At 42.5% G+C, this 15552-nt stretch overlaps 1 protein-coding gene across 1 annotated transcript in view; it reads right to left on the reverse strand.

The window, feature by feature from the left end:
• Positions 1-15552, reverse strand: part of LOC122808415 (F-BAR domain only protein 1-like) — a 2144012-nt gene that overhangs the window by 1440232 nt on the left and 688228 nt on the right. The window contains exon 8 of the mRNA XM_044079378.1: positions 8511-8617. Coding sequence (XP_043935313.1) covers positions 8511-8617 — 107 coding nt within the window. The remainder of the gene's footprint in view (positions 1-8510; positions 8618-15552) is intronic.

Genomic DNA, 15552 nt, shown 5'->3' on the forward strand with positions numbered 1-15552 from the left:
TCTTGCCTTTGTTCTTTACACGTGGGTTCAGAGCCGATCCATCGGCTCAGAGTCGGCCGCTTTCCAAGCTCAAGATCTTTGAGTTAGCTCGAGGCACAGTCCCTATCCCATGATGCTCTCCTACCATCCCCAGATCTAGTTTGCTAAACCAGCAATAAAAACACACTTAAGCAACCAATTATAAACAATGAACAAAGTACATAACTATTTACAATAGCTAAACAATAATCTGGTTGGAAAGAAGGATATGAGCAAGACCAACCAGACCACCAGTCACACCTGTTCTTCCATAACCTGGAGGGGGAAGGTGGGAGGGAGTGTAAGAACAAAGGCAAGATGAACAACTCACATGGAACGTTATGGTAAGAACATCACTTCTTTATGTGAAGTTGTTCAATCTCGTCGTTTGTTCTTTACATGTGGGTAGCGTCCCAAGCACCCTAATCCTGGGCGGCTCACGGGAGTATATTCCAGAGAACGGTGGAACCAAAGGAAGCCCTGTCCCTGGAGGCCCTGTCCACTTTGTAATGAGTCATAAACGTATGAGGTTTGGACCAAGTAGCAGCTGCACAAATGGTGTCCAACGGTAGATGGGCTGCATGGGCTAAAGATGTAGAAACAGCGCTAGTAGAATGAGCTTTCACCTCACATTCTAAAGGTTGTTTAGCTGAAGAATATGCAAGTTTTATACAGTCAGCAATCCATTTAGTGAGCTTTCACCTCACATTCTAAAGGTTGTTTAGCTAAAGAATATGCAAGTTTTATACAGTCAGCAATCCATTTGGACAATGTAACTTTGGATACCGACAAACCTTTCTTATTGTCTGCATAGGAGACAAACAGCTGATCAGATTTCCTAAATTCTTTTGTTCTGTTGAAGTAAAACCTCAACTGTCTGTGAACATCAAGCTTATGTAACATGTACTCCATTCTACTAGTATGATGTCTGAAAAAGGTAGGAAGGTCAATAGACTGGTTCAGATTTGCCTCGGAGCAGACCTTAGGAAGAAATGTAGGATTCATTCTTAAAGACACTCTGTCGGGGTGAAAGACTAGAAAGATATGGGGGCCTGATAGAAAGTGCTTGCAGTTCAGAAACTCTACAAGCTGAAGTAATAGCCACTAGGAAAATTGTCTTCCAATAAAGGAACTTCAAAGGACAAGATGATGCAGGCTCAAAAGGTGGAAGAATGAGTTGAGATACAGGATGTCTGATAGGTGGCCTAAGGTGAGGAGTCCCTTTCAAAAAGGCTTTACATAATCTGTGTGACAATGTTTGAGCCACTGCATCCCACATGGAAGTTAGATATAGCAGCTAATTGAACCCTTATCGTAGAAGCTGCAGCACCATCGTGAAAAAGCGAAGTCAAGAATTCCAGAATACTATGAATAGGGACAACATAGGGATCAATACCATGCTGAGAAGCACAATGAGCAAATCGCCTCCATTTGCTATTATAAAGTTTCCTGGTGGAGACTTTGTGAGAGGAAACTAAAATATGTTGAACCGCTGGAGACAAATCATGTGACCTGGCAAGGTTGGGAAGTGCAGCAGCCAAGCTGTCAGTTTGAGGGAGACAAGAGAGGGGTGAAGAACTCCCAACGAATGAGTCAGAAGGTCTGGCACTGGGTCCAGAACCCACGGTTCTTACACTTGGTATTGCTGTAGGAAGGGGAACCATATCTGCCGAGGCCAAAACGGGGCTATTAGAATAACTGTCCTTCCCAGGCTTTTGGCTTACTGTAAGAATCTGGGAATTGGAGGGAAGGCATATAGGAGACCCAAGGGCCAATTGTGTACAAGCGAGTCCCTTGGGCTGTCTCCCGGTGGGAGGTACAGGGCGGAGTAGCTTCTACATTTTGCATTCAGCGGGGACGCAGCAAGGCTGGCCCCATCTGCAGAATATCCTTTCCGCCACTCGTTCTTTGAGGGACCACTCGTGGGGCAACAGAATGGCTCTGCTCAGTTTGTCCACTATCACGTTGGATGACCCGGGTATATGCATTGCTATCAGAAAGCGCCGGTGGATACAGCCCACTGCCAAAGTCTCAGGGCCTCTTGGCATAAGGGGTATGACTTGGTTCCCCCTTGCTTGTTGATGTACCAGACTACTGACATGTTGTCTGTCTGTATTGCAATCGTCTCTCGAGGTAGAGAGTTGTGAAAGTGTTACAACGCTAAAAACACCGATCTCAACTCTAAGACACTGATGTGCAAATGAGATTCCATGTCTGACCATCTGACCAAGTGCCTTGGACAGGTCTTACCTGAAATAGCCCCCCCCCCTATCAGGGAAGCATCCGTGGTCACTGTGGCTGTGGGAGGGGGAAGTATAAATGGGTGACCTACAGTAACTTGGTGGCTGTTCAACCACCAAAGAAGGTCCTTTTTGCAAGCATTTGTCAGAATAATCTTGTGTGACATTGGAAGCTGTTGATAAGACCACTGTGTGAATAGTGGCCATTGGAGTATCCTCATGTGCATTCGTCCCAGAGGAACCACTATAAGTGTAGCTGGCATGGTGCATAGCAGCTTCAGGACCTGGAATGCCAGAACTCTCCTTTCCATTAACAACTGGGACACTTGACTTCACAAAGATATTACTCTTTCTAGATGCAATCTGACCAGGGAGGTGGTGGTGTCTAAATCTGTTCCTTTAAATGAAATATGCTGCAACAGCAATAAAGCAGATTTTCTGAAATTTAAGGTTATGCCCAACCTGGAACACAGGTTGATAGTGTAATCTCTGGCGCAAATTAGTTGATGCCTGGTGGTGGCAGTGAGGAGCCAGTCATCGAGATATAGAACACCTGGAATCCTAAACATCTCAGGTGAGCCGTGACCACTGCCATACATTTGGTGAACACTCTGGGGGCTGTGGTGAGACCAAAGGGCAGAGCTCGGAATTGGTAGTGACTGGCCCCCAGCTGGAAGCGCAAATGATCTCTAGATGGCCTGGCCATTTTGATGTGGTAATACCCATCCTTGAGATCTATAGAGCACATCCAATCACCCGTTTGGAGAAACGGAAGTATCGACTTGAAGCGTGACCATCCAGAACTTTTCCTTTTTGACAAAGGTACTTAGTTTGCTGAGGTCTAAAATGCGCCTTCAGTCCCGTTTTCTTTGGAACTAAAAAGAACCTGGAGTAAATTCCAGATCCTATCTGGTCCACCGGGACTGGCTGGATGACTCTTTTTCTAGCAGCCTTTGAATTTCTATGTTTGCTAGATTCCGTAGACTAGGTGGAACATCTGGGATTCTTGTACGAATGGAAGGGGATTCTGAAAAGGGAATGATGTAACCTCTGGTAATTATGCTTTTTACCCAAGAATCTGATGCAATTCCTAGCCAGGCATCTGGGTATAAAGCTAAGTGACCCCTGACTGCCTCCAGAGCAGGACGGTCGGGCCTCCTCTCAGGAGCGCTGATAGGGCTTGCCAAGGAACTGTTCCCTGTCACCCTGGTTCTGCAGACCCCCTCTGCCACCTGGGCGGCATCTACCATTATACCCCCCTCCTCTGCCTCTGGAGGGCGGTTCACTACGTGTGTTCTGGAAAGCTCCTTGGGACTTTCGGAACCACATTTTTCCACCTTTCTGCCCTTTGGGGTATTGTCTAGTGGGGGTGGAAAAACGGACTCCTACGGCAGATAAAGTCTTTCCTTCCTGCTCACACCTAGTGAGTGTCTCCTTGACTTTAGGCCCAAACAGGGAAGAGCCATCAAATGAGGTATTAACAAAAGAAGACTTGAAGGCTTCCACAAAGGAGCATAAGCGCATCCAGGATGGTCTCCGCAGAGCTAATCGCTGAACCTGCTGCCTGGCTCGATCCATCGGCTGCATAAGAAATAAGCCTCATGGACGAGTTCACAATAGAATTAAGGGTGTTAAGCTGTGCCGTTGCTTTCTCTGACACAGCATCCTCAGTTTTGCCCTGTAGAGTATCTCCAAGCTCTTTGAAGAAATCTCGTTGAACGTGAGTAAAGTGGGTCAGATAGTTGAGCGATCTCATTGGAAATGTCGCAGAACTAAAGATGCGTTTCCCATATCTGTCCATTGTCCTTGAGTCCTTATTAGGAGGATGAACAGAAGAGGAGGTTTCTGACATCCCTTTCTTGGTGGCTGCCGCCACCACCATGGCATCAACAGGGACTCCCTTTGTAAGAAAAGACCTGTCTTGAGGGGAGATGATAAATTTGTTGGGCCTCCGAGGGACTGGTTCCATGGAATCAGGAGTCTCCCACGCCCTTTGAGCAACCAAGTCCATTAATTCGTCAAAGGGCGGAGTAACCCAGGAGGTGGAATGTTGAGACCCAAAGGCCTTCAGGAGCACCAACTCATCCTCAATAGGGGTAAGGGACTGCCAGTCACCCCTCTGCCTTAATATTTCCAGGGTATCTGCAAATGAGACATCCTGGAAATATTAAGGCAGAGGGGTGACTGGCAGTCACCCCTCTGCCTTAATATTTCCAGGATGTCTGCAAATGAGACATCCTCAGAGGAGGACCGTGGGGAACCTTCTGATTCCTCTAAGTCAGTGTCTGATGTTAAGGATTCTTGAGGGGAATCTAAATGCCTCCTCTTGCACAGTCTTTTTCTGGAGACTTAATCAGTGGGGGCATCTGGTGAAGTCTCAGTCAAGCAGGAGTCACCCAATGGGGTTACCTGAGGCTCTGGGTCTCGACGCTTGGTGGGAACCTGTGGTGTAGGGACAGAACGCGGCCCTTTAGGGGAGGAAGAGGAAAGATCCGAAGAGGTAATGGTCTTAGCAGACATGACCCTTCTCATGGCATCGAAGGCACTGGTTTCCCGACCCAAGGAGTCCGCCAGTTCCGAAGAAGACGGTGACCTTCCAGGGACCGAGACCACAGGCTCCAAACCAGAGGACGGAATCGAACTCATCTGCGCCGAAGCCCAGAGAGGGAGAGTCGGAACTGAAGCGTCAGTTTGACTCTCTCCCCCGGAACCAGCGAGAGAGTGTCGGCTCAGAGACTCTTCGATTGGAACCGAAGAAGCCAAGGTCGATGGAGCCGAGGGCACTGGAACAGGCCTCAGCTCCGAGGGTTCCACCACTATTGGATCCTCTCTTTCCGGCTCCGAAGGCTCAACTGGCCTTGGAGGAGGAGCAGAAATCGTAGTGGGGGGGGTCATAAGCTTCAAAGTCAATTAGGTCAAAGCTGAAAGCAGTTTGGCCAGGGCTGGGTTCACCAAAATTCTCTGCACCACACGGTCCACATCGATGTCAGAAAGGGTACCAGAAGAATGGGTCGAAGGAGCCAAAGAAGCCACCGACTTAAGGATCGGGGACTTTAAAATCTCCGACACCGGCTCCAACACAATGACTTGGCTCCGAAGTAAGATCTCGGTGCATGGCTCCGAAGGCTGTGGAGCCGGCGACAGAGTCTTCCCAGAGGTGCTCAGAACAGAAGACATATGATCTGATGACACCTTAGAAGACTTCGACCCCTTCAAGTACTTGGAGGTCTGGTCAGTCTAGTCTAAAGCTTCTTGGAAATCTGGCTTCAACAGCCCTCTATCGACCAATTTCCTTCGCCCCTCTAATAAAACCCTGCCACTGAAGGAATGGCAGATAGAGCATTCTTCTTGTAAATGTAGTGGACCCAAGCAGTACACACAAGAAACATGATTATTAGTGATGGTGGACATCTTTTGTCCAGTCCTCAGTCACATCTATTAAAACCAGATTTTTGTTTCTCTGACATCATAACAATTACAACAAATATCAGATCCCTGATATTATCAATCAAAAAATTGAAGCCACGTACTTCTTAGAAAGTTCAGATCCCTGAACTGTAATGAATATAAGAAGAATGTTACACAAAAAGTTCAAATACACTAATTCTAAGAAATATAAGGGGATAGGGAACTAAATTTGACAGAGCCCTGTCACGTAAATGCAACTCAAGAAAGGCTAAAGGCCTAGGAGCAACCACTCCAAATTAGAAGACAAAAAATAACTTTCAATCCACTCACTAAACGACAAATAAAAGAAATATGTGAAATCTCACTCAATCCACAACTAATTATAGTCTAATAAGACATTTTAAATTCTTTAAATATAGTAAAGAAGGTTACTGGCCCAAGCTTCCTCCGAAGATCGTGCGATCCATTGCAGCGGCAAACTAGATCTGGTGTTGGAAGGAGAGCATCATGGGATAGGGACTGTGCCTCGAGCTAACTCAAAGATCTTGAGCTTAGAAAGCAGCTGACTCGGTGCTGATGGATCAGCTCCGAACCCACATGTAAATAACAAACGGGGAGATTGAACAACTTCACATCTATGTTTACCTTAATTTGAGGTTCTTACTAGGTACTTAGACTTGTTTAGCTGCTCTTATATGCTTGTTACTTATCAGACACAACGAGTATGGAGTGTTCTTCGGCTTGTAATGCACGTTCAGATCTAGCTACTAAACTTTAGTATTTCATCACGGATAGTATCCAGAGAGCACACCATTAATTGCAGCAATCGTTCTGCATCTAAAAGTTGGTACCATTATGTATTGCATCCTTATACGAAGCACATAGTGTTTTAAGGTGCTGGACGGTACGCGATCAACTGCTTTGCTGTCCACTGAAGCGCAGAATACCCAACAGAGCTTGCTTAATTTGTTAATTTAGACTCTACCTGAGTTGCCTTTCCCCATATAGAAGTGCTTTTGTTTTCACTGTTTCTTACATGTAGCGCATATAGAAGGAAATAACTCACCAAATATTGATAGTGCAGAAAGCCTAAGTGCTTACACTTAGTGCGTATAGGAGGACTTTGGTCTCTGAGTATAGATAATGCAATAGATGGACAAATAAGACATAAAAGACACAAACAGAAAGACTGTGTTGAACGCCTAAGCGCTAACACTCAGTGCATTTAGGAGAAAGTCCTTCTCCTAATACAGACAGTACAAAAAGCTGAAGCGCTTTCACTAAGCGCATATTGGAGGGAGTTTTTCCTCTGACTATAGACAGGCCAGAAAGCCTCTGCTCTATTTCTTACTGGCTAGGGCCCCATATTTTTGATAATCAGTACCCTGTGACTAGGACATAGACTGGTTTATTGGTATGTCAGACGTGCTGAGACTCGTTATATGGATAGTACCCGATGCTCAGGGTTAATCGTTTATATGTCTCCTTTTGCCATTAGAAATTGTCCATTAAAATGACTTCAAATGTAAAAGTCATGGGCAATCAGAATCGCCATATAGCTGAAACACCTGATGTTCATAAGGGTCATTTGCATATATCCCATGTGCCTCTGTTACAGAAGGTTTGGGAGGTCACTCATTGGAAGTTCTAGCTTGGCTGGAGTTTTCATTTAGTTTTTTCTGATTTGTTAGCAACTCTGAAATCCTTATCTCTAAATTACACCTTAATACCCACAAATCCATTTATATTATTTGCACCTACCTTCCTCCTGGAAATAATATTAATACCCTAGAAGAAATTCTTAGTTGGCTCCCTATTAAATACCCACAAGAAAGCATACTACTAGGTGATGTCAATATAGACTGGAAAACCTGCTCCTCAGGAGTCCAACCCTCCCTCCTAAATCTCCATGGCTTTTCACAAACCATTAACACCCCTACCAGAACTAACCAATCTAACAAAAAAGAAAGTATACTGGATTGGATTCTGATAAATAGTCACAACAAAAATTACACAGTAGGAACACTACCTGACGACTTAAGTGACCATGCCCTCATCTACTTGAAACAGACATAAAACTCCTACCCCTCACCTTACTAAATATAAAAAGATCAGCACAAATAGAAACTTTAACCCTGAATCCTCCTTTGCTGAACTAAGATCTACAAATTGGTCTCCTCTTAAACTCTTGCCACTAGATGACGCTGTAGCATACTTCACCTCAAAGTTCCTATCTATACTAGACTCTCATGCCTCTATAAGATCTGTTGGAATTTGCTCAAAACAAGCCCCTTGGCTTTCAAAAGATACACGGCATAAAATTATTCAGAAACATAAGCTATGGACCAAATACCATAGCACTAAAGATCCCCGCGACCATCTTAAATTTAGACAAGAAACATCACAAAAAAAGCTGTATTTCTAGACGAAATAAATTACTACTGCCACTTACAACAAACTAACCAACTAAATCCACAAAAGTTTTGGGCAGGGATAAATAGACTCAAAACCTGGCCACTCCGACAACCCATACCCCTTAGACTCTTCCCAGAACAACCCAAAACAAACAGCTGATGCCTTTAATACATTCTTCACTGAAACTGTCCAGTGTCTATCTAAACTATCCCCTGATATATCTTCTCAGCCCATCTCCCCTTCCACTTCTATTCCCCCATTACAACTGTAACCGGTACCCACATCCCTTATCTGCTCTCTTCTCCACAAAGGTAAACTCTCCTCTCCATCTGTTGACCTTCTAGCTCCCCAATATCTACAAATTGCAGCCAAACCATTAGCCTATCCTATTTCCATTCTGATAAATAGAAGCATTATTGTTAAAATGACTGACCTGAGGCCTCCATCATCTTCTGTTCAAACTCCACACGGACAAAGTTGTACTTTTCCACACAGCTCTTGAAGGATTCTGCTGCTTTCTTCAACTTGATTTCTGCCTAATGACAGAGACACCCAAATAAATTATCAGCAATACATTCACAAACACTTTTACTCTATGTACTGTTTTATAATTACACAGCTTTGGTTGCTTTGCATCTTCTTGTACTAAAGTTTGCCATGACAGAACACACACACACAGACAGCTAAAAAATACAGTTCTGTTTTTTCACTTATTTTTCATTTTAAGATCTCTGCATTCATATCATTCAACAGGTAAAGAAATGTTTCATGCCTTTATAGGGTCAATTAATTTTTTCTGTGCACACACTTTTTATTTTTTCATTAAAATGTCATGTGTACAAAGGAGCGGCACACAAAACACAGTTCATGTGTTTGTTTTGACATCCTACATTTACAATACACAAGTTTTTAAAAAGAACAGAATACTTAACTTAATGTAATTTAATGACAGTGGGCATAGACAAAGGGCAGACTATTCAAAAATGTCAAGCTCCCCACTTTAAAAATGCAAGAAACTGATACACTGCTGATTTTGCACAGATAAGAGAAGGTGTCAACTTTACCCCCCCCCCCAACAAAAAAAAACAGGCTGTTAACTTTTGAACTAACAAATGGCTCACAGAGTCTTTTATACCTAAAAAAGTCATAATGTAAACCACACTCAATGAAATTACATGCAGCTTCAAGTTATACAAATGCGAATGGCTGCAGGGAAGTGTTATCAAAGTAGCAGTTTTTCATTGAACAGCTTTGTGCAGTACATAACATGGAAGTGAAAACAAACAAGTGGTCCAGAAGAAACCAAGCAGTGGCAGTGCCAAGTGTTTGGGGAAGTAAGAGAATGGTAATGTGGTCACATGAATTGTACATCATTTTAGAAGAGAGCAGAAAGTACAGCCTGTGGTTCAACTGTACATTCTCAAGCATGATAACATCAAGGGTAGTAAGGTAATCGGCCAAAAAACATACATTTGTTAAAATTTGGGGCTTTGGCAGAATCAAGCTCAGCTCCGCATAGTGTTCTAAATGGGAATTCTCCCTTATAATAAAGATGCAGCAACCACGGAGATGATCATATTTAATGCCAAGATTTGGGTGATTTGAATGAACTTACTAGCAAAATGTTACACTTTGGTGCTGGTTCCAAGAGAAAACCTGCACTTCGGACTTCATCATATGTGACAACCACCACAGTGCTAAGGTAGCTTGTAGCTTGATAAAAAGGAGCACAATGTCGCCTTTAAGTCAAAATACCAAAAGTTGGCTTGAGTACATCAAAGGCAAAAACAAGGGCATAGGCTTATAGCAGCTTGTATAAAGTGCCTGTTGCAAACCTTCCTTTCAATCTGAGCTATATACCAAAAACATACGTCAAGTACTAAAAATCACTTTGAAAATTATTAGAAAAGTCCCTTGTGATATTATCCACAAGGGTCTTATAGAAATACATAATTACCACTCCTTTTCTATCAGTCAAATAGGTTTTCTTTTACCACGTTAATGTCAAACCCTAACCAACTTTCCACGATCATTTATCAATATCTTTTCTTTAACACACTCATTCTGTTATTTTTTTTTCCTGCTGAAGTATCCTCTCACAAACTATTTAACTCACATGATCTAATAAGAAGGTTTTACAACCACAACTTCCGTTACCTAAAAAAACTTCTATATTAACCTACTGATGCTTTTGTTTCTATATCTAATCACAGAAGTCATGCTTAGAATAACACAGACATGTATTTACTACCCTGTGGTATACTCTGCGACTTAATATTTGCATTTTACAATTGTATATAAGCTCCTGTACAATCTTAAACTGCTGTGCTCAGAATGCAAAGCACTGTATGCATGTGTATTATATTAATTCTTGGCATTATTATAATTTTATAGCTACAATGTAACCATTTTACTTATTCTGTATTGTTCTCTAGTGAACAAATTCTTGAGACACCACTGAAAATGGGACTTCCCAGAGGGATTATCCCAGTTACCAGATGTAAATGATGACTACATAAGTAACTGCTGCGGTCAGTACTAATACTCACAGCTGAACTCTCGTGTAACCCTATCAGCTTCTGTAATAAGCATTTACAACTGAAAATCACAGCTGTTATTTTCATGAAGTAGTTTGCTACAATGACTTTATCAAGTTTTCCACTCCAAATACTGAAAAATGAGAAAAATATAAGGTTACTGCTGATAAGTTCACAGCTTTCATGGCTTTTATGGTTACAATACTTCTGCTTTCTGTTTTAAGTAAGCTTTTTAATGATGGTTCTTTACTAACAGATAGCCGCAAGAATGACTGCTTCACTGCAGGTTAAAAGTATACTCTATTTGGACTGCAAAAAGTAATTTTGCCAGGAAATGGGAAAAAATGGACATCAAATTATGCAGCAAAAAGAAATTAGTATGCCTCAAGCTAAGTTCCTGGAGTTTATAAGGCAACATTATCCAAATCTAATAATGCAGACTCAACAGTTTTGCTCCTAGTTTTTAGCATACACATCTTATGACCCTTTTTCAAACTTAAGGGAAAGTAATTCTAACAAAAAAGCCATTTGAAATAATTGCAAAAAATACCTTTTTGAGGACAAAAAGAACAGTGACCCCACAGGCAATAGCTGGACATTTATTTACATTTTTGTTACCAGGCTAAGTAAGCCAACGCCCACTTTCCCCTGAGGTCCAGTGAAAAGCCTCTGCAATTACAATTACAGTGTAATAAAACAAAACAAACTAGATGGTAAGATCATTAAATATATAAACATTGCAACCTTACAAAAAAAAATCAATTTGGGAATAACGTCTAAGCACATAATTCTGAGTACAAAGCTTTAGCAAAGGTACAAAAATAAATCTGCTAAACATAATATAAGCTCAATATATCATTAATCAATGATAATTGTCTAAACCATCCCAATGTAATATATATACTTACTACACAGAAAGTACAGATGTGTAAAATGTTACCATAACAGCAGATATCATCTCTTCACTGGTTCAGGATTCCTAATGTAAAAGATCTCCTGTCAAGTATAGCCCAACGTCCGGCCAGTACACCAAAGCCTTTAGAATTTAGAAACATTGTATGTCACACGTATGTTCCCTGTGGAAAGTGTAGGGCATGAAGACAAAGTATGGACTTACATACCTCAGAACTGAAAAGCCACAGGAGGAACAGAATGTCCCTAGGGACCAAGAAGAACATGTATCCAGAAGGAGAAAAAAGAAGCAGCCCTGGCTAGGAAGGCAAGAAGAATAGGGCTGCGCATTCTAGGGAGAGGGAGCGAGCAAATACTGCAACATAAGCAGAAATTTACACTCATCTGGTACATGGTAAAATCTCTCAGGTTTCTTGGGGGCTAGAGGCTGAGAATCAGGGGTAATACAGGCTGCAGAAAAGGTACCCAAGAGGGCAACCAGGACTGGAGGAACAGCAGAGGATTTGGCAGACTCCATTTGGAGGAGTTCATAATACCTTTTCTGAACATACATCAGAAACCTGAGAACAGTCCCACTTAAAATATTCCATCATACAAGAGACAGTGCCCCCCCCCCACAAAAAAAGCTCTTCCAGGGGAGAATCAGGAGTAATATAATCATCTTCTTCAAATCCATAATCTAAAGGAGAAGGGATATGAGAAGAGTATGCCAAAGACTCTTCCCCAGAATCCAAATCCTCATCATAAGACTCTTGCTCCTTAGGCCTCTTACGAGTAGGTGAGAAGGGAGGAGCAAGCAAAGATACTCCTTGAGGAGGCTTTAAGGCCAGCACAGCATTAAACAACCTCTGAGTACAACTCTGCCATTCACGTTGGGGATCTCTAATAGCAGGGGAAATATGCTTGTTTTTTTTTTTTTCTTTTGAGGGGCATCTGCCCAAAAAACCCTAGGAGGTTTGGACCCCTGCCAACACTAACATAGTAGGAATCTCCTCCTGAACGAAAATCTCTGGAATCCCCCTTGGTCCCTCAGATATAATCAACTGAGGTCCCCTCAACATCTGGAGCAGATGTTTATAAAGTCTCTGAGGTTGTACGAGAAGTGAGATCCATGTCAGCCTCAGACAGGGTCATGGCAGAGGAATCCAAAGCAACAGCCAGATGATTTTCAGGGCTTTCACCAGCCTAAAGAGAGACATCCAGGGGAGGCTGGACAGCAGCCAAATCAGACCTGAGTTTTTTGGCCTTTTTCTTCGCAGGTGGCTACCCTCGGGACAGGAACACTTCACCATGGCACCTTGCACCAACAACTTAATTGGTTTTCCAGATAGACAAAGAGGACAGATGACTATGTAGGTTCTTAGGGACAAACGCTTGGCAAATAGAACTGTGTGTATGGCCACGAGAAGCACCCAGATAGAAGAGACACTAGTAGTGATGAGCTTTATAGGGAATCTGCCTCCCACGCTTATATTTGCCCTTTCCGGATGACATGTAAACTCACAAAAACAAAACAGGAAAAGATATAAATCCCAGTGGTACACTTATCTGAAATACAGCTCAGTAACCAGCACAGAAGAGTATTCAGAAACGTGTATTGATGGCATTTGGACTACAGGCAAAGATGTCCTGAGGTATATACGTCCATATGTCACCTTGATGCCCTACACCTTCAGCAGAAAGCATACATGTGATGTACAAGGTCTACAAATTCTAGAGGTTTTAGCATACTGGTGGGACGTTGGGCTATACTTTGCAGGAGATCCCTTATGTCAGGAATACTGCAAAAATTATTTGGAAGGACACCTACCTCCGAAAAGTGACTTTCGTTTCCTCTCTGAATCCCCCATGATATATAACAGCACTTTGACATCACCACCAATGACAGAAACTACAGTAACAGTAAGCTGGAAGAATTGCATTGTTACATATACTAACTCCTAAGCAGTTAGTAACATGACTCTGGACTAGATTCCAGATAACAAGTAGACATTACATAAGAACAGTATGGCAACATGTCTCCACTGAGAGACAAATAGGAGCACAGAAGATGAAACTGTATCCCTTTTATATACCAAACACAAAGAACAATGTTCAGGAACTGACTCAGGCAAAATATGCACCTGCAGTAGATCATAAAGATGAATGGAACGCGCAGACTATACTCCATCGGTCATCGTTTTAAAGGCAATCTGTCCAATCAAAGTGGATGAAGAACTCTTTTAATAAAAAACTTTAAAACTGTACTTACAGCCTAAATCAGAAAAGCCTTTCTTGTGGAAATTACAGAAATGAATAAACAGATTTTGTTTTAGCAGTGTTTCTACTGAGGATGGGGAAACTATGGAACGGAGTCTCTCACTATAAACAAACTGGGGGAGGGGTCTATGGTATGGGGAGAAAGCTGTAGTGGCTGGATGGATGGCAGCTTTTTGCAATCATTTTCATGTATTAAAGTTGTACCTGCTAGTTAATAAGAAGAATTGTCCTAATTTCTGACACCAACAATGGCACATTGGGCACTCATCTCTTACTTCTTGGACCAGTGATAAAAGGGGGTTGTGAGGACTCCCGATAGCAGGCATCATAAACTGGTCAAAAAAGTGAAGGAATTAGAAATGGGGTGGATAGTTACATACTCTACAGGCCTGTTATCTTTCCTTATACCTAAGATTTTCTTATGGAAGGCTCTGCAGGAAAGAAAGTTGGAATTCCAAAATGCCAATCAGCATGCCCACAGCAAGAAGCATGGCTTCAAACAATTCAAAGGTTCACAGGTGATTACTAGGCTAACAGCTTAACAGCCCTTATGAGCCTAGCCAATATAACTAGATTTTACCCAATATATGGACCCTAGGGGCAAGGAGATGTCATGGGTTTGTACCTATGCCTTAAGTAACTCACAGATCGTCCCTATCCATTATGGACACAGGTGCTACCCCGGGTGTGACTTTGCGATTCCCCATCCACTGAGCCACAATGCTTTTGAATATGGTCAGGGAAAGGCTCTACTTAATGTGAATAGGAAAGCCTGTTCCAAAGAAGGGGAAATCTCTGAGACACATATCTGCCTCTCCACATGTTTTGTTTGAGTCGCTGACTAAGTTTAGATCCCTAGACTGTGTGACCCTTGTGTATTTTGACTTGCGGGTGTGAAGCAAATCCATCAGGGCTGCATTTGTGAGTGCCTTGCAGGTCAGGCTTAGGTCACCCCTTTATAATCGATAAGACAAAGTAAAGGGATAGGGCTTTTAGTCTACCTGCACACAAGACATCTTTATACCCTACTATCACTCCAGCTGCTGTAAGTGCCAAGTCAAGTACATGTTAAATGGTGCATTGTAACAGATTATTGGTCTAATGAGGGCTGAGAACAGCAGGAGTACAATTTCCTTGGCTCTGGATGCCATACCTTTACTTATAAGTTGTGCCACAAAGGACTTCCTCACCACTGTGGACACATGGTGGTCAAAGTTCAGGCTGCTATCTATTTGCGTACTTAGATCTCTCAACTCTAAGTCTATTCTTAAGGGTGTGCTATTGATTTCGTAATTTGCAGGGGTATTTGACTTCCCAAAGGATATGATCATGCATTTTTTTGTGTTTAGTTTTAGGCCATAATTCAGGCACTAATCACCTGTCTGATCTAGACCATCCTGAAGGGTATCTACATTATGACTGCCCCCAGCTTGCAATCACTGGCAAACTTTGACATCCAGAGAGCTTGCAAATTAGCCTTGATTTCAGAGAAGTATATTCCGAATAGCAGTGGTCCCAGCACTGAGCCTTGTGGCACACCACTAGTAAGTTGATAGGTTTATAGATTAGTACTAGGCTAACTGCCTTTATGGGCCATTTTTAAGCCTAGCCAATTACCCCATGTGAGAATCAAACCCTGCACCTTTGGTTTATAAGGCATATACCTTAACCATTATGCCAACCTCCCACCCCAAAGTGTCCCTAATTTTTTCATGACTTGTCCCTGACTGGTTGAGAGGTCTGACATGTAGACTCTGCACAGA

Source organism: Protopterus annectens, chromosome 8.part0 (assembly GCF_019279795.1).
Source record: "Protopterus annectens isolate FY-2018-M chromosome 8.part0, PAN1.0, whole genome shotgun sequence".
Lineage (NCBI taxonomy): Eukaryota > Metazoa > Chordata > Ceratodontiformes > Protopteridae > Protopterus > Protopterus annectens.